At 37.9% G+C, this 27,424-nt stretch overlaps 1 protein-coding gene across 1 annotated transcript in view; it reads right to left on the bottom strand.

Annotated features, from left to right (window-relative positions):
• Positions 1 to 27,424, bottom strand: part of XPO4 (exportin 4) — a 73,166-nt gene that overhangs the window by 25,520 nt on the left and 20,222 nt on the right. Inside the window, exons 2-7 of the mRNA XM_041416087.1 lie at positions 26,915 to 27,020; positions 23,263 to 23,404; positions 22,874 to 23,012; positions 11,022 to 11,138; positions 10,086 to 10,239; positions 835 to 947 (exon numbers count right to left, since the gene is read on the bottom strand). Coding sequence (XP_041272021.1) covers positions 835 to 947; positions 10,086 to 10,239; positions 11,022 to 11,138; positions 22,874 to 23,012; positions 23,263 to 23,404; positions 26,915 to 27,020 — 771 coding nt within the window. The remainder of the gene's footprint in view (positions 1 to 834; positions 948 to 10,085; positions 10,240 to 11,021; positions 11,139 to 22,873; positions 23,013 to 23,262; positions 23,405 to 26,914; positions 27,021 to 27,424) is intronic.

The following is a 27,424-nucleotide window of genomic DNA, read 5'->3' as shown; positions in this document are numbered from 1 at the left end:
ACATTGTCTTATAACAATTTTGTCCAAGTTTTGAGCACATTTCTCTGCTTTGCAAAAATGAAAAAAAAAAGCCTGAGAATGCTGAATTCTCAGATCCCAAGAGACGTAACCTAAGTCAAATTGCATAGCAAATTAATTTATAAGCCAATATATGTTGCTGCTGCAGTAAGTCCTAGCTGAGCGATGATTACAAACTTCTTCCAACAGTTGTAAAAACAAAACAACACAATTCTATCAATTTTTAACATTGTGGGGCTTTTAAGTTACAGAAATTGAGTACTACATTCCCCTCTCCCAACACTACCTCTTCCTTATTCCTTCTAACTTACTCTATTTTAACTTTTGTGGATTTCCCTTGTGCTGAGGAAAGAGATGCAGAAATCTGTATGCTGAAAGTAGCTAGAAAACTACATTACTTATTTTCAGCTGTTCTTTTGAGCAAATGCTTTAAAATCAGCAACCGCACGCTGCTCACTTGATATTTTCTGAGAGTCATTACACCTTATCTGAAAGATTCAGTACTGCACTATTGCTCATTGTGCTTGCTTTTGTCTAATGCATACATGTCCAGAAGTATTAAAGGTATAAAAGTTGAGATAACTATAAACTTTTTTCTACTGCTAGTGGTCATCGATTTAAAGCAACTAATAAGCAAAATACAAGTTCAGTACCCTAGAAAAAGACAATACTTCTGTTTGCTTAGATAAGCAAGCTGAAGTGAACAGAATCAGTCCTACCTGATGCAAAAGGGAGAGTCCGACAACACAGTTTTAGAACAGGAAGGAGCTGCTTTCCCTGTGGTCTGGACTATGAAAGTTGAAGAAAGAAACTTACTGTAAAGAAAAGCTCCATAACTCTGCTGTCTAGGAGGGTCTCACGCCAGGATTCTGTTGGCTTTAGCATCACATTTTGTGAGGATTCAAACATAGCTATATAATGTCTGCCCAGTTATCTGGTGTCAAGGTCAACAATAACATTCCTACTTGGCTTTAAAAAAATCCTAGATACAACAGGATCCATTCAGAAAGAATGTAATGGAAACAAACTTTAAGCCTCTTCACATACACAGCATAATTCATGCATGAGGCCAAGGAATAAAAGGTATTAAGTATTGAAAAAAAGAATGCTCCAGGAATGTTAGATAACAGTTTGATCATAATTATGAGACATACCATAGCGATACGATCACTTTGATAACCAGGGTGTCTAATGTGACACTGCGAGAAGGGAAAAAAGCAACCGCAATTAACAGGTGTTAAAATTTATGCAAAATAGGAAATCATTTTCTAAAAAATTTTCCTGGCAGCTTTTAAAAAGGTCTCACCATAGCTAAAGATAGCTCATTGAAATCTAAATCCTAATTTTCTAAATAGCCAGATATGTGCCACAGAATGCAGATATGTTAGTCCTGCATTAATCTACATTTTCTAATCACACTGAGAAGAACAAAACCACAAGCCAGCACAAGGCATTGTCGTATTCAACATGTTAGTAAGAGACGCTCATGAAAAATGTGCACGCTGTAAAGACACAATTTTGCTGCACCCATTTCAGCTCTCACAATGTATTTTGGCATAGCTTAATTTACGAAATTCTGCAAATAGTCTACTACAGAAAAAACAGAAACATGAGCAAAAACATTTAAACAAACAGGTTCAATTCTTTGTCAGTCTGATCACACAACAGTTTTAATCAAAAATTTTTGGAAGTACTTCTCTTTGTGACACCATCCATTTCAAGTAGTAGTTGCTAAGTTAAAGCAGTTTTACTAATGTTTTATTTGTCTTTCTTAAACCCTACATTATCCTCTTTGATCCCTTTCTAACCCAACCGTCAGAGTAACAGCACGTTCAGCTGCACATAATTTACTTACTGATGATGAACAGCATTACCTATTGTAGGGTAGAGCAATTCGGTACTATAAAACGTGTACAAGAAACTATGTCTAGAATGAAATAAATTTTACAATGGTATCATTAAAAACAGTAGACCCCTTAACCTTTGGGTTTTATTTAAGGGAAATAATATTTAAAGCAAGTAAATAGTTTAATATGAAAAATTGTGTCACAAAGCAGGATGCACAATTTCAGCTTATTTATACTTGTCTTCTGAGTTCTGCCACAAAACAAAATTTCTAACCACACTGTGAAAAACCACATTCCAAAGAAAGGGACTTTTTCCACAGTAGAGCACCAACCAAACCTTCACTGGTGCTATCAGCATTTACACTGCATAAGAACAATCAGGGGTTTTCACATTTCACAGTGCAAAATAAAAGCAGTTTCACAATTTTCAAGATCATCAATGTATGTTGAACTAACCAGATCTGCATTATTTCAGATGGGGAAAAACTACGTGTTACAGAATTTTCTACTTTACTTCCATCTGAAACACTGATGTAGTTAAGTGATCAAATATTCTTTGGTTCTACCCACTAAAAAAAAATAAATTATATGTGCATGAAATTATCACAGGCAAGCACCCTTTATGAAGAATAATATTCTAAATTAAACCTAATTTTATCTGGCAAATAAGGCTATGCCTTTATTCCTTTCTATTTCCAATGTCTTAGTCAAAATGGTATTTTAAAATTGCTTGCTGACAAGAATGTCTTTTGCTGTGACTCCCCAATGAGATATTGGCTTGGATGTTTTATCAGAAGACAATTATAAACACATTATCAATCTGTGAAAAATTTACTCTTTGCTAGGTTGAGTCTACAGAGGGGATCACCTACAAAATGCTTTTCACATGGAATGAAAGAAGCACTAGTTTGTTGTCACTATTTTAACAAGACTCACTGTTTAGAGGCCTTATCTTGTTATTGTAGTCTTGCTTCTCATGCTAACAGACTGATGAATATCTGACAATAGGAGATTTGTGGGTAAAATACCTGTTCACTGAACATTACAAATTATGGCCCCATCTATCTCGGAGATCTTGCAGCCATTTTCCAGCATGTACTACATGTGCGCAAGCATTAGCAGAAACTGGCTGTGGAGACGCTTACTGCCACAAAGTACTCCAGCTTACTCTGAGCTACAGTTTGGTCTTAGTAACAGCAGTCTAGTTACGCCAAACCTGAAAAAAATGGCACAAAATCACCTCGTACATGGGTGTACACAGGACAAATGCACTCTTCATCATCCAAAATTAACTTACTTGTCAAGACTCACAATGAAACAAAAAGTACAGAATGAGCAAAACACTTTTTTTTTCTAAGCACTCAAACTTATGATTTAGACTTACAACAGAGATAAATGATAAGCATAGATTAGTCTATTTTGACACTCTGGAGAGGTTTTTTTTTGTTTCCAGAATGAAAAACAATTGTAAACCACTTCTGGTAATAATACAAATGTTTCTAACATTCCCAGGTCTACTGAGGAATTATAAACTTCTAATAAAATTCACTTTGAATTATATGGAAATCCAGCCTAACAAACAGCTACCAGAAGCATGTCAATGTTTCACTCATTTTGCAAGGCTTAGGACAGTGATTCCTTCAGAGACTTGAAGCTTCTGCATGAATCAAATTATTCAGTGATGTGAACTGAACTCTACTAAAAATCATAAGAACATAATTAGGTGGCTTAATGTATGACAAGGTCCTTATGCTGGCTATTACTGCCTAGAGAGGAAGACTAGAAGATCATAAAGTTAAAATAGATTTTCTTTTGACTCAATTTATGCATGTAGACATTAGGTCTATGCTTGGCTTTGTTTCATGATTTGGAGAAATAAGAGTAGTTTTTTTCAAAGTTATAAATTTTTTATTTTAAAACTAATTTAGGGAAAAAAAAGTTTGAGGTTTTATGTGCTTCTCGGAGGAACATGAAAACAATGGGGAAAAAAACCACCAAACCAACAAATGTGTAGTTTCCCTGTCACTAACCAGCATCTGTCCCAGGAAGGGACTGATAGGTGAAGACAAATATTAAAATATTTCATATCCTAAGGTAGTCATGAGGTACTATAGTATTTACTTCAGTACTTCAACAAATTCCAGTATCTGAGAATGAATCCCACAATCTTTTTCCTAAGAGAGGCACGACTTGTTCTTCCACAAAACAGTAAGTTTGGAACTCAAAAAACAAAGCTGAGATTTCTTCTACTAGAACCCCATTCGTAAGTTTGTGCACAGAAGTGAAACATCTCAGAAATGGATGGAAAACTCCTGGAGTGTTAAGTTCTGAATATCTTTCTTAGAAGTCATTTTAATCACTTTACTTTTGTTGTTTGAAATATTTCTGGACCTTTCTTGCCAGTCATAGACTTGCATTTTAAAAATAAAACCTGCATTAGAAAGGTACCTGCCCTCCAGTGTTATGTAAAATACTGATTTTATCTGGATTTTTAAGACCTCCTCTGGCTTTCTAGCTAGTGAGCCAAGCACATGGGCTAAGTCTAAGGAGCAACTGCCTAAAACTGCTGCAGAGGCTTGCTGCCCCCTATGGAGAAATCCTTCACAGACCTTTCCATACTTTACACTCTCAGCAAATACATCCAGCAACAAGGACAAGGAGCATATGCTTAAATATTAAACACAAGTATTCTTAACAGTCACGAGAATGAAACAATACTTTGTGTTGGAGACACTGGACTCAGATTGCAGGAACAGGAGTAGGAAGTGCAGGAACACCCAAGCTAATTTTAAACCTGGCTGATTCCACAGCCATGCCAGTTCCAAGGCTCATGACCACCCATGTGGATTCTACAGTTCTTGGTACATTCTGCTGCTATAGTTGTGCAGCTTATGATATGCAAGCTGATCACTTCCAGCCTAACTGGCACATAAAGCACCTGTGCACATGTGGCTGCCACACAGATGTGGTTCAGGAGTCACACCTTTCCACCACACACCAGCTGCCATCCAGGGTGCCGTAACCATTGCTGCAAAACTGGAAACTTAAAAACCACTGGGGCAAGAAAGCAGAATATCAGCTCCCCTTCCCAAAAAGGGTCATTGCTAGTCTCTTTTCTGATATTATATTGTGAACTGATTACTGAATTCATTCAGGAAAACTGAAATAATGAAAGACTGTTAAAAAGTTCAACATCAATACAAATATATTTAGTGCAATTATGACAGAATTCAGAAGATCTTCCAATCTTCTCGGGTTTGCATAATGTTGTCTTAAAAAGTTGCTAGAAAGGATTGACAAGAAAACACAGTGCCCTAGAAATAATTTCTAACTATCAGGGATTTCAAAGCCAGGTCAGTTTTCACCTAGAAGCTGTAGGTGATAAAAGTCTAATAAAAGTAAAATGCAGCTTTCTTAAATACAGCTGTTTCAGTTACATTGCATATTGCTCTGTATCCTAAAAAACACACAGGATAGTGCCCCTACACTTCATTTTTCAGATAAGAACAGACTGCTGCAGTAAATTCAGGATAATTCCAGTCTGCTAAAAAACACAAGACCTAGGGAAAGCAGCCATGGTGCTGAAGAAATCAATGTTGTCACTTCTTGGTGCAGGCAGAATAATTTCTGTAGCTGTGCACCAAATCAAACCTGGGGCCAAAACCTGCTAACAAAACCCCACCACATTTATAGCCAGGTGGTTCCCTGCTCAGCATCATGTTCATGAGAGGCGATAAGGCAGGATGCCTTTTCAGCAGCAATGCCAACTTGAACCATTCCTCAAAATCAACCTTGAGTTTTCTGTGTCATTTTCATGCACTTCCATTATGCACAACAGATGCTACAAATCTGGGTTGGACTGAGTTCAGATCTTAGAAGTCTGCAGAACTATATGGTTCACAGAACCTCCCAGACAGGTGTCTCATTCTGGCTTGAAGTTTAAAAGACATTTTCAAAACAGAGATAATAACTGTGTGGCCAATGAACACAAAAATGTTCAGATCAGACAAAAGCTTCAGTCAGTTCATACAACTGCCATGGCACCAGCAATGATGTGATGTGTATTAGTAGAGCGCAAACCACTAGGTCTGCATAACCTGCATTTTAAATCCACTATTCTACAATCACTTGAAAACTTGCCAGCTTGCCTCCAAGCAAATACAGGCACTAAATCCAAAACTAGAACTAAAGCTCAAGTATCTCTTTATTCATGTACTGCAATCCATACATTGAAGAATAAGGGATAAGTACTTTTATGACAGCTCCTAATGACAGATAATAGACACCTCTCTGTAGATGGGAGACAGCTGCACACAATTCTTATGTTCTGTTCAAGAACTTTTACATTTGAGGACATTCAGCCAAAGTCCATTAGAATATGGCTGCCAGGAACAGAAAAATCCTAAAGTCGACAAGAGAAATATCTCTGGAAAGAAAATGACAGAAATTATAATTACATCCTGACTTCACAGGATGTCCATGCCAAGGTGTATTAAAGCCCAACAACACTCAGCTTCTTAACTGAAGACTTGGGGTACTCACAATGTACTAAAAATCAGATTCTTGAAGAAACTTTTGTAAATGAGAGGGTGGTACTTTTTAGTACTGATCATCTGTACTTCCTTAATTAGTTGAAAATTCATTTAAGAAAAGATGCAGTTAAAACTAGCTCCATATAAGTAAATAATATTTAACAATACTGCAGCAGTACTGAAAAAAGAAATTGTGCAGAAGCCAACATGCCACAAGATACTATCTCTGAAGCCTCCACAAACACCGGGTAAACTAATATCTCAAGGTGGCAGATAAAAATAACAATAGATGATGGCTGGAAAATGAAATAGGAGAAACTGGACATGACTGAAGGGAGGCCTCCTAAGTCACTGTGCCTTGTCCTTCCTACTGCAGGCACTACCTCCCTAGATAATTTAAAAATACTGAATTCCAACTTGAAATTAGGTAGGGTTTCTGCCTTTGTTGTTCCAATGAGGTGAGTATTCCAGAACTCATCTTTCATGGTAGCAACAGGCAATGCAGACTTACCACAACTTTTCTTACAACTGGTGGCAACACTGTCCAAAACTGCACTTAACAATGCAACATTTATAAAGCTGTCCTACAACAGCACAGAACTCTTGAGAAGTGGTAGGTGTTGATTCAATTGTAACAACCTGGGGATTTGAATAACGTGCCACTTCACAAGGGCCACCATACAGTTTATGCTATTTCTCTTTTTTGGATACAAGAATCTTGTAAATATTACATAAATGTTCTGCAGATTACTGTGATGCTGCAGGGAATACTGAGAATCAATACTATCATGCCAGGGGAAATACCAACTAAGGAAAAAATATATACCTGAGAATACAATGGATCATTTTACTCCATGGTTCAGGTATTAAATTCATGCCCATTGCTTCAGCATATGTACTGTCAAGATTTGGAAAGAGGACACCAAAAGGACTCCAAACAATTAAACAACACTGCAATTCTTACTTTCTTATGTAATGTGCTATGTATTTAGAAACTACAGCCAAGCTAAGTTTCACTGCCCATGAGCTAACAATCAACAGTTAAAGAGGTCATCTTAAGGAAAAGAGATTTATGCCACAATACAATCAACATGGCACTGTAAACCCCAAGAGTCAGTGAATCTTTGGCAGCTAATACCAACTTTTCTCAAGGATGACTGAAGACGTTCCAACTTCTGTGAACACAGATTGATATATAAATAAAGATGACCCAAGCTGGTGCTGTAATTCTTTCAGCAAAATGAAGCATCCAATAGTAGAAAACAAAAAGATGGTACCAGGTGGATCAGAAATTACAAAAATATTTGAAATTGATCCATTAAGAGGATGCACTTAGGTCCATCCGATCTCCAGAAATGGCCAGAACTTGTTTAAGAGCTGTAGTATCTAAAGTAGGCCAAATAGCAGAAAATATGATTAATCTTAACAGTAGTATGGCCTGCTTTGGTATTTCTAGTAATATTTATTTACTAGCACTTAAATCACATAGTATTGTATAAAGGAAAGCTGGAATTCCAAGGCTCCACATGTTGCATGTGCCTGTCTCTTTATCTGGCTCCACCAGTGCAAACCTTAGCCAAGGACAAAGAGCTCATGACGAAGTACAGCCTTCACTTTTGAACCATACCAAGATCCCAGACACACCAAGGGGTTAGAAGTTAAGAGCAGCACTGCAGAGAAGGAGCTAGGGGTGATGGTTGATGAAAAACTCAACATAAGTCAACAATGTGCTCAGACAACTGCATCCTGGGCTGCATCAACAGGTTGAAGGAGGAGATTTCTCCCTCTACTCTTTTTCTCTGAGACCCCACCTGGAGTACTGGCTACAGTTCTGGTGTCCCCCAAAATAAGAAGGATATGGAATTGATGGAGTAAGTCCAGAGGAGGCCACATAGTTGACAGGAGACTGGAGCACCTGCCCTGTGAAGACAGGCTGAGAAAGTTGGGGCTGTTGAGCCTGCAGAAGAAAAAGTTGTGTGGAGATCTTGTAACAACCTTCCAGTGCCTGAAGGGGGCCTACAGGGAAGCTGGAGAGGGATTCCTTCTCAGGAACTGCAGTGATGGGACAAGGAGTAATGGGCACAGACTGAGAGGAAATTCAGGTTAGATAGCAGGAAGAAATTCCTTCCTGTGAGGATGGTGAGGCACTGGAACAGGTTGAAGCTGTGGATGCCCCAACCCTGGCAGTGTTGAAGGCCAGGTTGGATGGGGCTCTGAGCAGCCTGGTCTAGTGGAAGGTATCTTTGCCCATGGCAGTGAGGTTGGAAATGGATAATATTTAAGATCCCTTCCAACCCCTCATCATTCTATGATTCTGTATTTAGGACTAGATTGGAAGTTTGAGCAGAGCCAGACTAAAATACAGAAGGAACCACCACTGCACTGTAAAAGAGCATTTCCTTTCTATTTGAAATCCCAAATCCACTCCCAAAGACTTTTATAAGGTGCAATAATTTGACTACAGTCTCCATTTTATAGGCTAAATTCCTCTCTGAACCCCTGCCAAATCACTTCAGGGATGAATAGAAGTGGGATATTTACTTTTAATCCATGAACTGTTCTTAAAGCCAATAAAACTGGCATTCTGCTTTACAGATGTGAACCAAGGAATATCCAGTTTCCAATAAATTTACTTTTGCTGCCTGCTGCATAATGAACATACTAAAAGAAAACAAAACCACACAGGTATCACCTTCTAACTGCCACACCAGGAAAGCAAATAAAATCCTTCACAGTGGATTTGAGAGCAACATCAAGATTCCTGCAGTATGTATAACTTGGTAGCAATTTCAGAAGTTTTAAGAAAAAAGTTTATAAACCAGCTTAAAAGTCTGCTGAGCTTCTTAAAGGTAGTCTGGCTATTAAAACAGGTGTTAAAATTATTTACTACACATGCTGTCTGAAACCTCTATTAAATACAGAGGGTGATTGAATATTTCTACAGTATTTGTCTAGCCCATTTTTTGGACTGAACATTTTTATATCTTTTTTTCTTTCCTTCATTAAGAGCCTTTCTCTTTGGTATTCCCATTTCCTTCTCTGCTTTCCAGCTCCACCTTTCTCTGGACTAATGAACAGCAGATATCACAAAAATATCAAAATGGAAGCAATGGCACCTGTGTAAAATGAAGTTGGCATTTCTTTTCTCAGCTACCAAACACTTTTTTTCAGGCTGAAGATATTCCATGTTCTAATATATACCATGTTCTTTTATAGGGAGTTGATTCACCCGCATGAACGTCCATATTCCTGCATGATGGGGCATTGGCCTGCCCCTACCTCTTCTCTAAGGGTAGAAAAGTAGGACAGATCAGATCTCTGCATAAAAATTGGACAGGGCTTAAACTCTTCACCATGTGGTTCTACACTGAAGCAGCATATTGCACATTTCCTGTTCCCTGCACCAACCAGACAGACCATAAACCTATATAAGGAGGGTGCTCTGTACACTCTCTCTTCTATGTAAAATACTTTTAAACTTTAATGAAGACCAACAGCAGCTTCTGTATGTAAGCATCTCTTAGCAAGCATGGTGGAGACAAAATGCACTAACAGAAGAGAACATAAATCAAGGACTAAACACAAAGCTTTTAAGTTCTAAGTTTTACTCTCCTTGCAAAGACTTTACTCCTCACCCAAGAAGTGACCCAAGTCAAGGGAAACAAAGGGTCTGACATGAAAAGGATATAATTTGGAGGAAGGAAGTTCCAGCTTAAGACCTGATTGGCTAGTGCAAGATAACGCTGAAACACTGAAGACATCTGAGCATTGAGGTTTTCACGTCTGCTGAATTCCTGAAGTACCTCTACTGTGAGCACGAAGATCTGCCGCAGATCATCCTCCTACAGTCAGGACGAACACAAGACATTCAGTATCTCAGTCATTAATGAAATGTTCATCAACAAGAAATACTTTTCCAAAGAGAATAACAATTTCCAGTTTTGCCCGACTTTCATTCAAATACAGGAAATACTCTGAAATTGCCAGTGAGAATCCCCCCTTTCATCAAAATTAATTTATTACATTTGCAAAAACTATGAAAAAAATCCTCACATAAATACTAGTCGTTAAAAGATAAAAAACCAATATGTTTTTAATAAGTGGTGGAGAAAAGAGTTGGTCTTTGGCATGAAAAAAAGATGGCAAGTTGTTCCACAACAGTCAGTTTAAAGCAATGCCTTCACATAAACATTTCTGACTGGCCAAACAATACATCTGAGACAACCAGACTACACCATCTGCAATAATATTTTTAAATACATACATAGCTCTCCTTGGCTTTAAACCAAAGCTATATTTAAGACTATCATTGTTCCACAGAGTATTCGTTTTGTTTGTAATTGGTAGCCAAGGAATTAAAGAGTCCAATGGCATAAAGATCTGTAGCTCTACATATATAAAATGGGCATAAAGGGGTTGCACCTTTTTGATACAAGTTTTCGAAAAATACATTATCAATTTTCCTGAAGCAGCCAGTATCTGCATTATTTGCAGTATTTGCCCTATTAAATGCTTTTAGGCACGCAGTGTACTTGACTGCACCTGGCACAACAAAGTATTTTTGCTTCCACATGTTTAAATTTCAGAAAGAGAGGTAGCATATATCAATACAGAACTAGTTTACCTGAAATATACGTTTACAGTTACCATGGAACTCCATGCTTAGTCCAATGTTGCTGGTTTTACTTGAACTTGAGAACTCGCTCAACAACGCCGTTAGAATGGAACAGGCCAAAGTTTGCTATAAAAAACATAAGGGGGAATAACATAACTAAAAGATGTCTAATAACACAACAGCACCTACAGTGTCTATCATTTTTCTATTAGCATTTTAATACAACTACTACTTCAGTTCCTTCTAACACAAACTAGAACAAGTCAAACTTTCAGGAAAATAGATCCCTGGATGAACCATTTCTGGAATCATCAGGGCTCCATCCTTAAAACAGAAATTAAAGTATTTGAGCAATATAAAAGCTGGCATCTGTGTGATCATCATTACAAACGAAACCAACTTATTGCAAACATTTTCCCAGCTTTGCCATTTACTTTGTCTCCCTGCGCACAGACCTTTGAAGGTATTAGTTTCAGGGAAGATTCACTGTCCACTTATTTCTAGTGATGTAAGAGTTCAGGTCCCTCTGGAGTTTGTTTTGGCCCTTCTTTGAATTTGCTACACTTACCATGTTGGTATTTGATAATGATTAACTTTATAGCACCAAAAGTGATACAAGTTTGTCAAAAACAACACCTGCAATAACACTGTCTACTACATCTTTTCCCTCTCTCCCCATAAAAAAAAATAGGAGAGGAATTCACTGAAAGCTTCGATACTTGAAAGATCTTGGATACCTCCCTCCAAAGCACCACATCGACAAGCCTCAGAAATAACCCCTAAAACTACTCTATTAAAATTATATCTCTGAAATGATATAAAAATTGGTGAGAAAAAGGCATGCTAACTTTAGAGAGACAGATTCACGAAGACTAAATGTTTTAAGTATCTTTTTCATTCTCAAAATTTAAGATAAGGCAAATTAAATGTTTATCTAAAACATTACTTAAAAGCCAACTTTCTGTATGAAACACATGGCTCCAGCCTTTGTTGCTGTTTTCTGAAATATATATAAAAAAAGCTTTTTTTCTTGATGCCAAAGTCCAGAAACCATCATCAATATCTTTTAACTGATCATTAATCAATATCTTTAAACCATCATTAATATCTTTTAACTGATCCTTGCATAACAAAGGGGAACAAGTACTGCACAGTGGAAATGCAAGTAGTACTTCAGACTTGTGCCGTACACTGCTGTAACAAGCACAATAGAAAGTGTATACTGCTGAAATGAAAAGACTTTTTGTTAAAGAGATGTTCTTTACAAAAAGCTCCAAAATTACTGGCAATCCTCCCAGACTGTTTGGAGCCAAGGTGCCAGGGATGGACAGAGGGATAGGAATTGTTAAAGGGTCATGCATGCCAGCAAGTGTCCAGGGGTTAAACAGAAATATGCACACTACCTCTGAACACCCGAAAGATTAAAGTGGAGATGATACTATTTATGCAAGCTCATACAACAGCTGAGACCAGTGCCATCCACCCACCAACTGCAACATCTTTGTTCAGAAATGCCTCTGAAGTCAGTACCTTGACCCCCCCAGACAACTAGTTATCTTAGTCAGTAAACACTAAATTAACATTCTTACTTGCTAAATAAGTTGCAGGCAGATCAAACATAGTGGCTTTGTGATAATACACAGGTTTTCTCTTCCACTATGCAATAAAGCTACATAAGCACAGCAGACCAGCATATTGCTGATCCGTTGCTAAGTAAAAGCCTTCCCATTTAAAAGAAATTATTTATTTCAACTGGACTATTTCTCATTTACAGTCAGCTCCGTCAAACATCACATATGACTAAAAAAGCATTTAGCCAATGAAAACCAACGCCACAATTTCAACTACGCCAGTGAAAGTGCAGCTTTGTCTCTTATATACTAGAAGTATTTCTAATTAGCTCAAACATTTCACAATTCAAATTTCTGTGCAAGGTATTGACACAATAAATATTTTTTTTAGTTAGTAGAAATACAGATTTGATCTAATACTAAAAAAACCCCAAAACAGTATAGACTAGTATTGAGTATTAAACCCAACATTAAAAGTTCCATATGAAAAGAATTAACCTGATTAAAAAAAAACCAAAAAAAAACCAAAAAAAACAACAACAAAAAAAAAAACGGAAAAAATAACCCAACAAACTACTCAAAAAAACCCTCAAGTCTGACTTTACAACAATGCTTCAGACCAGAATACAAGTTTTTAAAGAAATAATACAAAGTTTTCTCACATGACCCTCTAAATAGTTTAAAATACAAGGTTTTATTTGATGCTTAAATTACTGACTCACATTTTTCAGCTCAAAGCAGCTACGACATAAGGACATCATTAGCTGCAATTACAAATCTGTACACTTTGATGCTCTGTAACATACCCTGATTATGAAGTGGTATTAGTGGCTCCAAGAGTACAAGAACCAGGCTAAAACTAAACTACTTCTACTTCAGCATGCTAAGATCTTGACATCAAGCCACCATCCAGGCCACCATGGAACAAGCAGGGCAGCGATGCAGACTACCATCATTTGCAGTTGGTTGCTAATTACTGGAAAATCAATCACCAAGTTCAAATGGGCAGGAACAACAGGAAAAGAAGTTTGTTCCCACTGTGATTACAAATACTTAATATTAGCTGAAACAGCACCTTCCCTTTTACTGCAGTTTGTTTATAGGTATATAATCATTTATCTTTTCTCTTTGCTGAGTCATGTGCTAGTGCATGGTAAAAGCATGCTACAGATTTTTTGGTGTGTGTTTTTCTGCTGATTTCAAGGAAAAATTTAAAAGGAAGGTTAAATTTTATTACTGATGGTAAAGACATCTCTTTGAAAGTGTAAAGAGCAATGGGCACAGGTAGGCTGACTGAATCTGCTAAGCAGCTTGAGGAGTGGCCTGTCCCCCTGCTTTCAATGAGAGCAAGTTCAGATAGTTCTGGGACATCAGTGCCTGCTTTGAACATGACAGCAGAAAAATGATGTTACTAGATTTACACACCTTATTCCATCAGGCAGGCTAGCTCACAGCAAATACCAGGGCACGCTGCACCCCTCTGCTCTACTCCCTCCTACGGAATTCCCAGCATCCCATCTTCCTTAACTTGGTATTTCAATACCTGGAGTGCAAATCCTGGCCCATTCCCTCACCATCCCTACGGCCTCATGTGCAATATTTGTGCATCCTTGCACTTCTGTTGCCCTCTGCACCTGCACTTACCCCTTGCATCCCTAAGGAATTGTCAGCACTCCTGTATATCCAGGTCACCAGGGCAGGAGAAGACCAAAGAGAAGATACTGGCCAGTAACTTCAAATTTACTGCAACAACAGGCTGAGGTGAGATAGCTCATGACTGGTTTCCTAGGAGGCAGGTGCCAGCCCCCATGAGTTTAGCTTCCAGACAAGAGCAGAGGAACAGATCAAGATTGTAAACTGCCCTTGCAATGTCAAGTATTTGCACAGAGCTTCGCAAAACCACTACAGCTCCCCAAAACTGGCATAAGGCTACAGGAATTTATACATACTACAAATTATCCATAGCAGTCAGATGGTCATTTTCAATAGTATTAACAAATTATTAGCTTAAAAGAATATTTGCCCTGCCATCTATTAAACTTTCCTGAATACACAATATTTCAAAAATTCTGGAATAAAGCTCAAGTAAATTTTACTAAAAACAAAATTTGATTTTCATAAAGTAATTTTACTGAAGGTTAACTACTAACATTTTGAATTACATTTTTTAATATACAGATATGTTTGGAGTGAAGACACTAAGTACCTCAACACAAATACTATCAGAAGTAAGTTTTCAAAAATCTGAAAACCAACAATTTCAGAGAAACCAATACTGGTGTGCCATGTGGACTAAAATTTCTTCCTCTTACACATAAGAAAATTGAATTTACCTAACAGATAAAATTCTAGGATGGAGGGTTTTGTGTTTTGTTTTTGGGTTTTTTTTTGTTTGGTTGGTTGTTTTTTTTGTTGTTGGTTTTAGTGTGGTTTTGGGTGGTTGGTTTGTTCATTTGTTTTCTGGTGGGGATTTTTCATTCTTCTTTAAAGGTTTTTGCCACACCACAAAAGAGATTAATAATGCAAGTTAGTAATACCACACTGTAATAAGTAGAAAATGCACGTGACTCTGGGCATCATATTAAAAGCAAGATCTGAATGTCTATTGTGCAGCAATGCCATTAACTTCATACCAGTAAGAGTACACCTCTGAACCTAGTTTGACTCACTCCCTAGCAATTTCACTAGTTCTGCCACAAGTACATACCCAAACAATAAGCCCATCTAACAAAATAAAATCCTTCTCTTGTTGAGAGTATTGCCTCTGAGAATAGCTTGGCACTCACCCCAGTTAGCTTTATTACCAGGAATAAACTTTATGAAAGATCGCTATACATAAAATAGACTCTCAGCTGCTCAAACAGAAGATCAATGGGACTTGTGATAAGAGATTAACTTGGCAATCAGACACCCAGTAGTAACATGGTTTTAGTGGTTTTCTTTTTAAATGACTTTAATAAAACACCAACACTATGGAAAGACCATGTGTCATTTTAACAATAAACAACATTTATATATCATTCATAAAACTCAGATGCAAAAGGTAAATACAACTTATTTCTCCAAATGGAATGTCCCCTATAAAAGAAGCTAAAGCCATAATGTTTGAAGGGATTTCACACTTGTGCCTGGGCTGCCCATGGAATAAATGAAGTGCTTAATTTAAGGGTAGTTAGGTTACAGAGCATCTGAAAGGAAGAAGAGTTCAAATACAGCCTAGAAAAAAATGGACATGTGGTACATCAGTTCTGCAGCAATAAAGCCAACAGACAAAGCAAAATGAACTCCATAACAAAACTGTTTCCTTGTTTTGAATTCAGAGCAGAGATACAGTTAAGTTGTCAGAGATTTGATTAAAGAATTCATTTTACTGCAAAACCTAAACTATCATGCAGTGCCTTCTGCAAGTATCATTTACACCTACAGAAAAAGCAGTAAGCATATTTAAAATGAAGATTTTGCCTGAAAAGAGCAAATCATAAAATCTACTCTGTTACATTAGATCACTGCCAGCCTGAATATGCATTTAGAGGACTTAACTTGCACAGGAGCAGGAAGAATCAAAGAATAAATGTATCAGAAGCAGAATTTGCTGTGTTGCTCCTAAGAGAATTCTGTAATGAGAATGTATCAAAAGCAATTTTACTAAGTTGTTTAAAGCAAGGCTTTCTTTGTAAAGGCAATAATAGTATTCTTCTCTAGTTTCCTTGAATAAGCACAGCTGTTTTTGCTAACATTTTCAGAGTATCTAAATCTCCAGCACATAAGCTGCAACTCCAAATTGGAAGGTTAAAAGGATGGCCAGAGGGCCAAAAGAAATATCTTTATGTACACAGAATAACTGGGGCCCTCCAACTTTTCAATTTGGGAGTATTGCAAGATAGGTGGGGGACCCAGGACCTGAAGTAGTGGTTCCCAACCAAAGAAAACCAGAACACATTTTGAAGAAATGTAAGCAAGCACCAGGAAGAACCCACTGATGTTCATCTGTTCCTTCCCAAACGAGCCAACTGGTGGAAAAAACCTACAGAGGAGGGATATGATGATAGGAATAGGACCCACAGCTGCAGTTCTGTGCTGTCAGCAGTAAGGGACTGGCTGGGCAGTGCACTCCTTTCCTCTCATTCCCTTTCTGCCACTGTGCAAAGACAGATGAGCAGCACCAGGTTAACACATCAGAGCTACAGCGGAACAATAAGTGAGACCTTGCTTCCCTTCCCTGGGAGGAAGCAGCCAAACCAAGGGAAATCCCCAGGGGTGAGCTGAGAAAGAAAAAGTCAATTCCCCTGTGAATCACCATGGGCCAGAGGAAGATGATCTTGTGGCATGTGAAGCATGCAGGCTTCGGACAAAGAGAGAAAGGAAGTAGCAGCCTCTACTAATAATGGAAGAGGTCCAGGCAGAGTTTGCTGGAGCACAGGGTGCAAAACATGCTTTTCTTTGTTTCTCTGGAGACAGGCAAAGTAGTGAAGCAGAAATCAGGAGGAGAACAAAAAAAAGCAATCTCATAAAAGAAGCTGAAGGCTCAAAAAACCATATATAAAGGTAACATGTCCTTCTCCAGGTTCTTGTCTGAATGCCACCAGGTGGAGCTTCACTCCTACCACAGCTGCATGAACAAATACAGGACTTTCAATTAAACTCAAAATAATGAATAATTAGACTAGCCATGCAGCTCACCATCAGCAGCACCCAGCTTTAAATATACACCATCCCAACAAGTGCTTTTTGGTGGGTAGGTGTCCTCCCTTCCTCCACTTTTCCCAGTCTCGTTCCTGGTCTTTCTTGCCTAGCTCTGCCTGCCATACTGCCAGCTATGTCAAATGAGCTGCATTACACAGCTGTGCTCCACAGCAGATCTGCCCAAATTAAAAAATGAGAGGCTGTGAGGAAGAAGGGACTGTTTCTAGCAGACTAACACAAAGATCCAGTATGCTACTGAACACATTTATTCTGAAGGGCAGTACCTTTGAGAGGAAGAATGACTAAACACGAAGCAGCTAAGGTCAACAAATGTCTTAAAGAGACTTTTCCCCTGGAGCCTGTTAATTTGTGTGACACCACTGTAATAAAAAAAATACATGGTGTAACACATGGAAAGGCTTCATTTCTTTCCCAGTGAGTCTGTGAGGTCACAGGTGAGGGACACCACAGGCGCAAATCTCATGAGATGGCAAAACTGAGGAAAGAAAGGGTTTGGGATGCCATACATAGAACAGGGGATGCACATCTCACCACTTAGAGCGCATCTCCTCACATCCCAGCCCTGTCTTTGAAACTGTGGCTCTAGTGTAAATGTAACTGGGGAGTTACATTTGATAACTGGGTTATCAATTTCTAATAGTTATTAGGCAACTAAGCTGGAGACTTGCATCTCTAGTAAAGCCAGCAAACTCTCAACAGAAAAATCTGAAAACTGCAAATGCACCCTAATTAATTCAACTACTCAAAAGCCTCTTACATTTTCAAGTTCTCATACATTTCTATCACTGAGTTTTAACCTCACATGTGGAGTAGTTTCTGGATTCCTAAAATTCCCAAACCAATCTTTAACGCGCTAACTTAGGCCTTTATAGAGAATTTATCAGTTTAAGTATCCTGGTTCACCCTCTGCTTTTTAAACTCAACATGTCTCAAGGGTAATGAGGTACACAGAACAAGGTAACAACTTTATTAGACCAGAAGACACAACTTGGGGTGGATAACAGACATGTTTTTGTCAAAACATGAAAGTCAGGACAGCCTTTCCAACTCCTACCCTACCACATCAAACAGTAACAGCTAGACAGGTTTCCAGAAGTAAAATTCCCTTTAAAGAATAGAAACAAGAACTGTAAATGCTCAATAAATATAACTAGTTATGTAGGCAGCCTTTATAATGGATAGATTAACCTCAATGAAGATGAATGCCTAGAGTTTTGCTTATTAATATTTCCCACTGCTCACATGAAATCCATTCACAGCACATCCCTCAGAAGCTTTAGGTAATCTGAAGCAGCTGGATCTTCTCTCTAGCCCAACTAGGAATATTGAGAAACAGAACAACAGATTAACAAATGTTGCAAGAGAAAGAACTGTTAGGATTCCAGACCTTTTCCAGTGAGTTTTGACAAGTCTTCTTCCATACACACACAAAAAAAAAAAGGTAGGCTTCAGATACGGAACTTTATATTAAAATACATTCAAAAAACCACAGCTTCTGTTGCTTCCCAGTCCCATGTTAAGTCTATAGCAGCTGGGTCCCACTGCATCTGCCTACACATATGGAAGAAATCGAGGTGTGATCCATATCTCAGTCTGGTTTTAAACAAAATCTGATTGTGTTCACATGCAGACGAGATCCTCCTCCTGGGAGTCAGTCACTTAGCTGCCAGAATTCCTGTCCTTCTGGCAGGGATGAAGGACAAATGAAATCCTTCAGCTATGCAAAAGCAGAATATTTTAACAGAAGAAGAAAAGGCCAAGGAATTGAAGGCATTTATAGTTGAGAAGAACTTGGCCCACGCAATTCTCCAAAATCTTGAAATCAGTGATAGAAAACATGTATTTAGAATTGTAAGATTGGCTCATGATACTGCGGTCTGCTGCCAGAAACTCTGTCCCCAGAGAAATGAAGATTTTGAAAAGAGATCCTGAAATTGCTGTCGGAGGGAGATTACAGATTCTCCTTCATGAGCAGAGGGATGCCTTATATTGATAATACAGGAGGAGCCAGAAAAAAACAAAACCAAGAACTCCAAAGCTAATCTTTGTCCTCCTAGAGGATTACTACCTAAACTCAGTTACAAATAAATAGGCAGCCAGACTAAAAGTTTGCTTTCCCTTCTCAGACAAAGGTCTCTTCTGTGAGATTCATAAAGCACCAAATGGCAGAGAAGCAGCAGCAGAAGCCAACACTCCAGTTCTAAACCTGGCTCTAACCATGCATCTTTCCCATCCCTGAAGTATTAACTCTCCTTAGTGTCCTATTATTTCCTTAACACGTACACTGTGTTCCACTATGAAAAGATTACTCAATACTAAAGCAATTTTATTACTCTCATCACAATTCCTCTCCTTATCTTCGGTCCAACCTCCTCCTTATTTTTTCTTTCTCAACAGTTTATCCATCAGTCTTGCTCATACGTCAGTTTGCCACTACATACCTTCATGTCCTAGCCTCAAAATACATCCACCTCTGAAGATCTTTTGAACTAGTACTCGAGAAGCTGAGGTACTAAACACATCAAATCCTGAAAAAGGGCACAAACAACAGACACTACCATCGGCATTCACTGCCCTCCTTATTACCCCAACTATCAAGACATTACTCAGAAGTCCCAAAGATTTCATGGAGCAGGACTGGCTGATGATCACAAAGTTAGTACAGACACCTGACAGAAATCGGGTGGAGGGCTGCAGGGAATGGAAAAGGTTAAGTACCCACATTATTCTTGTAAAGTAAAGATGGATCAAGAAGCTTCATAAACAAAATGGAGGAAAAGGTAAGCAAGAAGTAGACAAGAGAATGATTTGCTTTCTTTTAAAATGGACTTTCTCTCAATCACAAACTACTGTAGAAAGCCATTACCTCAGAACACTCTGAGTTGGAAGAGACCCAAAAGGATCAAGTCCAACTCTTAAGTGAATGGCCCATATGGGGATCCAACCCACAACCTTGGTGTAATTAGTACCATGCTCTAACCAATTATCAGCAGCTAAGAGCTGTTGATAGCTCTTGTTTGAGAGCTTTAAACATTTTTAAATATGAAGTGACCTGCTGCTGACTTAATGTGTAGTGAACCTCACACAGGACGACACAAATAGGTGAGCAGAAGGTCAGAACAGAAGGCTGAGAAGGATACAGAAAGGACAAAGAGACTGGAAAAAGATTTAGGAGTCACAAAGGTATGATAGACTTCTGCAACTTGAGTGTACAGGGAGGCAAGAGCGCATATCACACCATGGGAAAGATGTCAAAAAAATGGAATGTTTCCTTCCACAGAGAACTAGTAAACATCTGCTGATCTCTTTCAATACCTACATCCTAGCCTCTTCCCTGATTTGAATGGAGGCCTGTATTTACAACTAACTAATATAAATGAATCTCCACAAGCACCTGTTACAGTGCATGGCACTCGAAAGCACACTTCAGGATTTGGGCTTCACACCATACCCTGAAGCGCCCATAGCTGAGACTCCCCACAGCAGCAAGGCAACTGCACCACAGCCCCTCAGGCATGGCTGAATGCTACAAGGACACTAGTAAAGAAACAAAACCACCCAACCATATTTGAAAAGATAACTAAAATAATAAAAAATTCATTGTATGAGTTATTTCATACAACCTTTCGAAGTTGTTACATATTTATACAAGAGGCATGCCCTGACTCCCTTCAGAAAGCAGTTTTGGCAGGTAGCATGCTGAAACACCATTTTATTACTGCTTATTATTGCACATGCCACTCCTGGGTGCCAGAACCAAAGTCTCTCCTGCAGCTAAGTCTCAGAAGATTACAAGAACATTTTTGTGAAAAAGAACTAGTTTATAATATAAACCGCCACATATACATGGGGGCATCGGCAAAGACAACCACTGTGCCATACAGAAAAGACCTTTCAGCGGCATCATGTGTCTTTTTTGTTTTTGCTAATAAGTCTTATTAGCACACCAGAACAGAAGACATCATTATACATCCTAGACATTTTCAATATCATCTTTAGAACTTGAGCACAAATATTTTGGAAAAACTGTGGAGAAATTCATACTCATGAAGAGGGGGAAATAAAGGGAAAATTAAATAAAGGGAAATGAAAAACTGAGTTCAATTTGGCAGTGAGCTGAACTTGGAGAGGAGTACCCCTTCTCCCAGCCAGAGCTCCTCTGCAACGTGCTCTGCTCTGCAGCATGCCCAAGATGATATACTTGGAGCAGGCAGTCTTAGCTTGCTGTATGCTGTGGTCAGTGCAGTGTGTCTGTGGACAGTGCACGCACAGAATACAAATGCACAAGCTGGACTGTGCATTCCTTAGCTCAAAGTCCATGTTTCTATTTACGTCACATTTGTAGCTTTAAGCAAAGATCCTACAAACTACATGAGCATACACAGTGTCGTGCATAAAACTTGAAAACCTCAGCTGCAACTCCATTGTAATAACTAGGCTATATTTCCTGGAAAAAAGCATTAACTCAGTTCTTCTTAACAAATACCCATTTCTACCAAATTATGCAGAATCAAAAGGCTGAAACAGTTTCCTTAAGGTAAATAACTGTGAAATTAAGTTTTACAAGACTAAATGAAATTTCCATACCCTGGAGCAATATTACTTGTTGCTCAGAGGTGACACACTATTTTTAGGACCATGACATGAGCTGGATTACTTCTAGTACACTTTGATTGAATTTTCAGAGTTAAACATTTGCCACTCCCATCTATCTAGTACAACTGCTGTTCTAAATGCTCAGCAGTGTCATGAGCCAGTTCTCTCAAGTTTTTTTTTTGAGAAAAGCTTCAGTTAAAGTTTCAGCATGGAATCTACATACTCTTTGATTTTCATCTGGTAGGAGAAAAAATCACCTCTCTTTGAGCTCTAGTTACATGCCTCTATTATGACCTATTCTAAACTTATCCCCTGGCATAGCAAACGGAATTTCACTAAATGCATAGATAGATATTGGACACCTTGTTTCCACTTTGAGCTCAGTATCGAAGGTAACACTTACCCCTAGTAGTATGACATTAAATCAAGAATAAGTTTTGTATTTCCATTCCATGTTTTACTTCCTCACACCCCCTTTCTCTCCACCTACTGTCTCCCAAAGAACAGCAGCGGCCTATGCCTCCTGTCCATTTTGACAGCTGAGCCGCAGCAGAGTGCAGCACTGCACAGATGGAAGGGGAACAGAGTGTGCAAAGATCCTCCCAGCTAATGGAAGATCCGTTTTAGATCTTGCTATTAAAGAAAACAAACAATGATTTTTTTAAATGCCAAAAAAAACCAAAACAAAGCACCAACCCACAACTACGGCACTTAAAGCAGCTATTCAGCTATTCAGAAGCAGCTATTCAGCTATTCAGAAAAACATTCCCTAAAAATATGGTCTCCTTGTATACCAAAGTATGTATACACATACTACCCCTAGTCCCAAAACATTAAAAAAATCTCCAATTTGGTCAATGACTGGATAGTTACCAACTTAATGACTAATTGTATAAGCAAAGCATAAAACATTTTATAGCTGCTAAGTATATAATGCAAGCTGCTGATACAGACTGCTTAACTTTTGAAGGAAAAAAACTAAGTACTTACCACAGTGGGGTTACCACTGCTGATCAGCTGGCTGACTTCATGAAAAATGCTTTTGCAGTCGATTGATTTGTCTAATGATCCCCGTTTCACTATCACCGCTACTGCTAATAAAATCTGCTCCCGAACATACTTTTGAAGGCTGTAAACAACATTGCACAAATATAATTACAATTAATTCTGGACATTGATGCTCAATAAAATTTCAAATACATTTTTTTTTCAAATATCTTGTGTGAATTCATAAGGGAAAGCTGACAGAAGTTAACGGCTAAGACTAGAAGACAAATTCTTCTTAAAATTATCTTGGCACTGCTTCCTAGGGAGACGAAAATGATAGCCCAGATTTTATGCAGAATCCTAGATGCTCGAGGTGTGTTGTCTATACTTACTTAGGCCTTTGTAAGACATAGGTTAGAAGGAATGTTCGCAGTGACTCAATGCTAGCTTTTTCCAAGAGAATCCATTCTCTTACAACTGCTTCCATTATCGCTGTAGCAGCTTGGAAAAGGACATAGTCCACTTTACTAGTTTCTGTGGGAAAAAACAAACACAACTTGAGTATGAGAAGGCATGTATTCAGCTTGAATGTGTTTCCAACAAATAAAAAAGGAACTTACTATCATTTATTACTAAATAGAATATTGTTGCTATGAAAACAGAGAAGGAATTTACAACTCAAAAGGGGGAGAAATAATCACTAACCCAATTATCAAATTGTCTGGTATTATTCAAGTCAATGACCTAGGGAAAAGTTGTCTGTGCTAGGAAGCTGGTTCAAAGAACAGGAATAAGAATGCTAACACAATGGGGGAATAAAATAAACAAGACGACAGATTTAGTTCAAATAGACTAATTAATAAAAGTAATTAATCTTACAGGCTTAAAGATTAAGCCTGTAATGTCAAAGCTGGAAATTTCTGTGTTTGCCTTTGAAAAAACAAATAGTGCATAAAAGTACATGTATTTCATGGGTAATTAAAAGAAGCAAATTAAAAGTAACATTTGTGCTTAATTATCCAAGCAAAAAATTTTACACCATGGTGCATTTAAAGTGTTCTACTTCATGTTCAAGATTCCAGATTTATTTTGAGTTAACTAAAATGTAATTTCTAACCACAGTATGGGAATCCTTTGCCATTATTATCTGAATAGAGGATTACTACATATACAGATGCACTAAGGAAAGTATAAAAGTATATTAGGGAGAAAGGTTAACCGTTTGGGTGATTACAAAATACAATTTAAAGAGAAATGCCAGAATATGAATAAAATTTCTATGACGCTAGAAAGCTACAGAGATGTTTTTTGTTGTTGTTCCTTTGCTTTCAAAAAATTTAACTTGGAAATAGCAGGTAATATCTCAGAAGCCAGTTTCAAAACATTCTGAGCTCTGCATAAAGAATTTTCAGAAAGGGTGCAGCCACAGGGTGGCAAAAGCATAAAATATTAAATAAAATTCATAAACAAGAAGCAGAGTTTGAGCTATAGTGGTTGACCTGCCAGGACTAGAAAAACTGTGTTTGAAAAAACCTCAGTCATAAGATGAAGGGCTTTAAATTACTACAAAACAAACTTCCTTGCCCCAATTACAAACACACAAGTTTATAATATAAATTTCCTTTATATGCAAGTTCTATATCAAAGATAGCAGCTAATATGCTAAAATATTTTAAAGTAATTTAATCAGGCTCCAAATCTAAACCCACAGAGGTAAACATGCTTAAATAAAAATAAACCACGTTTAAATCTACTTAGCATAATTTGGAAAACTAAGTAACCACTTAAGTAAAAGATTAATGTGTATGTCTAATACATATAAAAACAAATTGAATTATTCCTGCACGGGAATTTAATTCTGGCACTTGTTACCTTGGGCCTTCAGCTTTTCTGGCTGTACAAAGCTCATACGCACACAAAGAAAGAGAATGTAATTAGAAAAGAACAGTTTCCCCTTTGCACCAAGTCCCGCAGCCGCACAACTGCGATCGCTGACACAGAGAGCTGCAGCCCCCGGTGTAAGCCTGTGATCAGCCAGAGCAGCACCATCCTCCACGGAACTTACTAAAGGAAGGAAGGACAAGTTTTGCCAGTGCACTGAACAGTTATAAGCTTACAGCAGAACGCAGTGCCTTGTGCTTCCTGGCTTCAACTCCAGGTTTCTAAACAACAACATAGTAATGGCTGTTCCCCTTTCCCATATGCTCCATTATTCACCCTGTGTCATTCCTACACTCTCCTTTCCACGAATGACATCATCCTTCTTATGTCTCCCTACCTCCATTCCAGCTCCTGTCTTGACCATTTTTTTCCTGTTTATTTTAAAAACCATCTACTTGGTCCTCTGGTTAGAGCACATCCTCCCTGCACACATCCCTTCAGTACACCTCAAGTCTTTTATTTTTCATCATGAACAGCTTGTTTCCCTTCCAGGTTCCTGATTTCACAATCCCTGCTTCTTCTTCTTTAACTCCCAAATCTTAAGTAGCTGCTGTTTCTGCCCATACTGTACAGATACTTACTGAGGAAGCACAAAGTTTTGGAAAAGTCTCTAAGTTCCAGGTCTCAGCATCATAACTGCCTACATTCCCATGAAAAACCTACACATGTGGAAACATGCTGGATTTTCAATGGTGGTAGCATACGAACAGTTTAAGGATGTAATATATCTAGACATCCAAAAAGTATTAAAATCAGCATCATATTCTCTTCAACCAGCCACGTTTAAGATTTCATTATTTATTTCTGATTGATGATGAATGCATCCTTAGATCCAAATGGTCTGCAAACAAATTTATTTAAGGATGTTTTCGCTCACCTTATTTTCTCTAAAAATCAACATGAAAAGAAGCATCAATTTTGCTGACCCATCAAGCAAAAACTGCAAAAATTTTGCTGTTTTCCAAACCAGATTAAGTATTTCTATAATATACTAAACACAGAAGAACCTCATTTATAGAGAAAAATGTTGGTGTGGAGTGGGTGCAGGAAAGGAAGCACATCCTGGTCTATATATTACAGTGTAACATAGCAGTAGGTCTGCAATAGTGACATCATAATATTAATTAATTGTAAGTCTCTAATCCAGTAAATTTATAAATAACTGTTAAAAAAATACTGCAGAATGAATTAAGTATGAAAAGAATATTTTCAACATAATTATAATATTTCTCAGTTCATTCTGGCAACTTCTTTAAAAGAAAAGTTGCTTTTTGTGGTTTTGCCATGTGTTCTTTTGTTCAAACTTCGAAGTTTCCCCTGTCAGGTCTCAGAGTCAATTTTCATTGAAATTCCACCTCACCTGTCCCCAGCACTCATATCTAGTCAATACTACAGTGCTGAGTAGCAATCTTACATCTTTATTGCTCCTGTAATTTTCAGATCTAGCTGTCAAACTCTAATAAGTCTCTATAGCACCTGTGAAAACATTTCTCTTTTATAAATAGCTACCCAACTACATTTAGAACGCTTCCACTAAAATCAAAGAAATTTCTGATGAAGGGTGGTATCTGCCTCTTTCCTTTCTCCACAGGTATAATCACACAAAATTTCAAATCAATACTGTCTTGCTTCTACCAGGTGGACAGAAACTTTCCTAGCTTTTTCCTCTTTTCCTCCAGCTGGGCTGACAACAGCAACTAAGTTGTTCAACTAGAAATAAACTCTCATTTCAGTACCAATGCAAAATCTGGTAGAAGTGCATAAAATTGCATCATTGGCTGATTTAATAGAAAGCCAGCACAAAGCCAAGCAACCACACTACTGGCAGCTGCACAAGCTGTACAGATTAGACAGTATTACAATAATCACATTGCAGAGGAAATCTATTAAATAGGTTTAGGAACTTAGCTACATGAAGTTATACCTTACAGCTTTGAAACTGACAGAAATAAAATAAAAAGGACAGTAACAGGCTTCACCCTCCATCAAAAAGTATCCCTCATTAAAATCCAAACTGATGTTCATAGTCCCAGCTGCAAAAGAACAGCACAGTTTCAGTTATAAAAGAAATGGACACACCTACATTCATTTATTGAAACTTACCCAAAATATGTTTGCAGACAGCAAATGGCGATTTTGATTTTCTAAATGATAAGAATATGTGCTCAGCATGTTGGCGTTGTTCATTGTTGACCATGGAAGGTGGTGCCTGAAAGAAAAAAAAAAGTTATTCATGCACTGATCAAACATATACTAAAACCAATGTCATCTCAATATCATGAATGTCAAATACATAAATGTTTGCCTTGTTAAACACCAAAACCCAGTATCTCTTGGCAAAACTGCTTGCTCTCAGGCATTACCTCTTCTTATATACCACTCTGCATTTACATTGCATGAACATGGGTGCGAATATCGAGGTATCAGGCAGAGGGTGGATAATTTAAGTATAGTTTCCTAACAATGTTTCTGAATTCTAAATTCAATCAAATTCTTTTTTACTCAGACCAAAAATACCACTGCACATCACTAAATGCTGCTAAACCTGCTCACAGTCCTGGAAGCAAAGCACTATTTTTTCTTTAGTTCTGCACTTGTTTTAAAATATGTAGT

The sequence above is a fragment of the Onychostruthus taczanowskii genome, unplaced genomic scaffold, assembly GCF_017590055.1.
Source record: "Onychostruthus taczanowskii isolate IOZ18803 unplaced genomic scaffold, ASM1759005v1 scaffold50, whole genome shotgun sequence".
NCBI lineage: Eukaryota > Metazoa > Chordata > Aves > Passeriformes > Passeridae > Onychostruthus > Onychostruthus taczanowskii.
The sequence above is the reverse complement of the archived record's forward strand: the minus strand, read 5'-3'. Positions and strand labels throughout refer to the sequence as shown.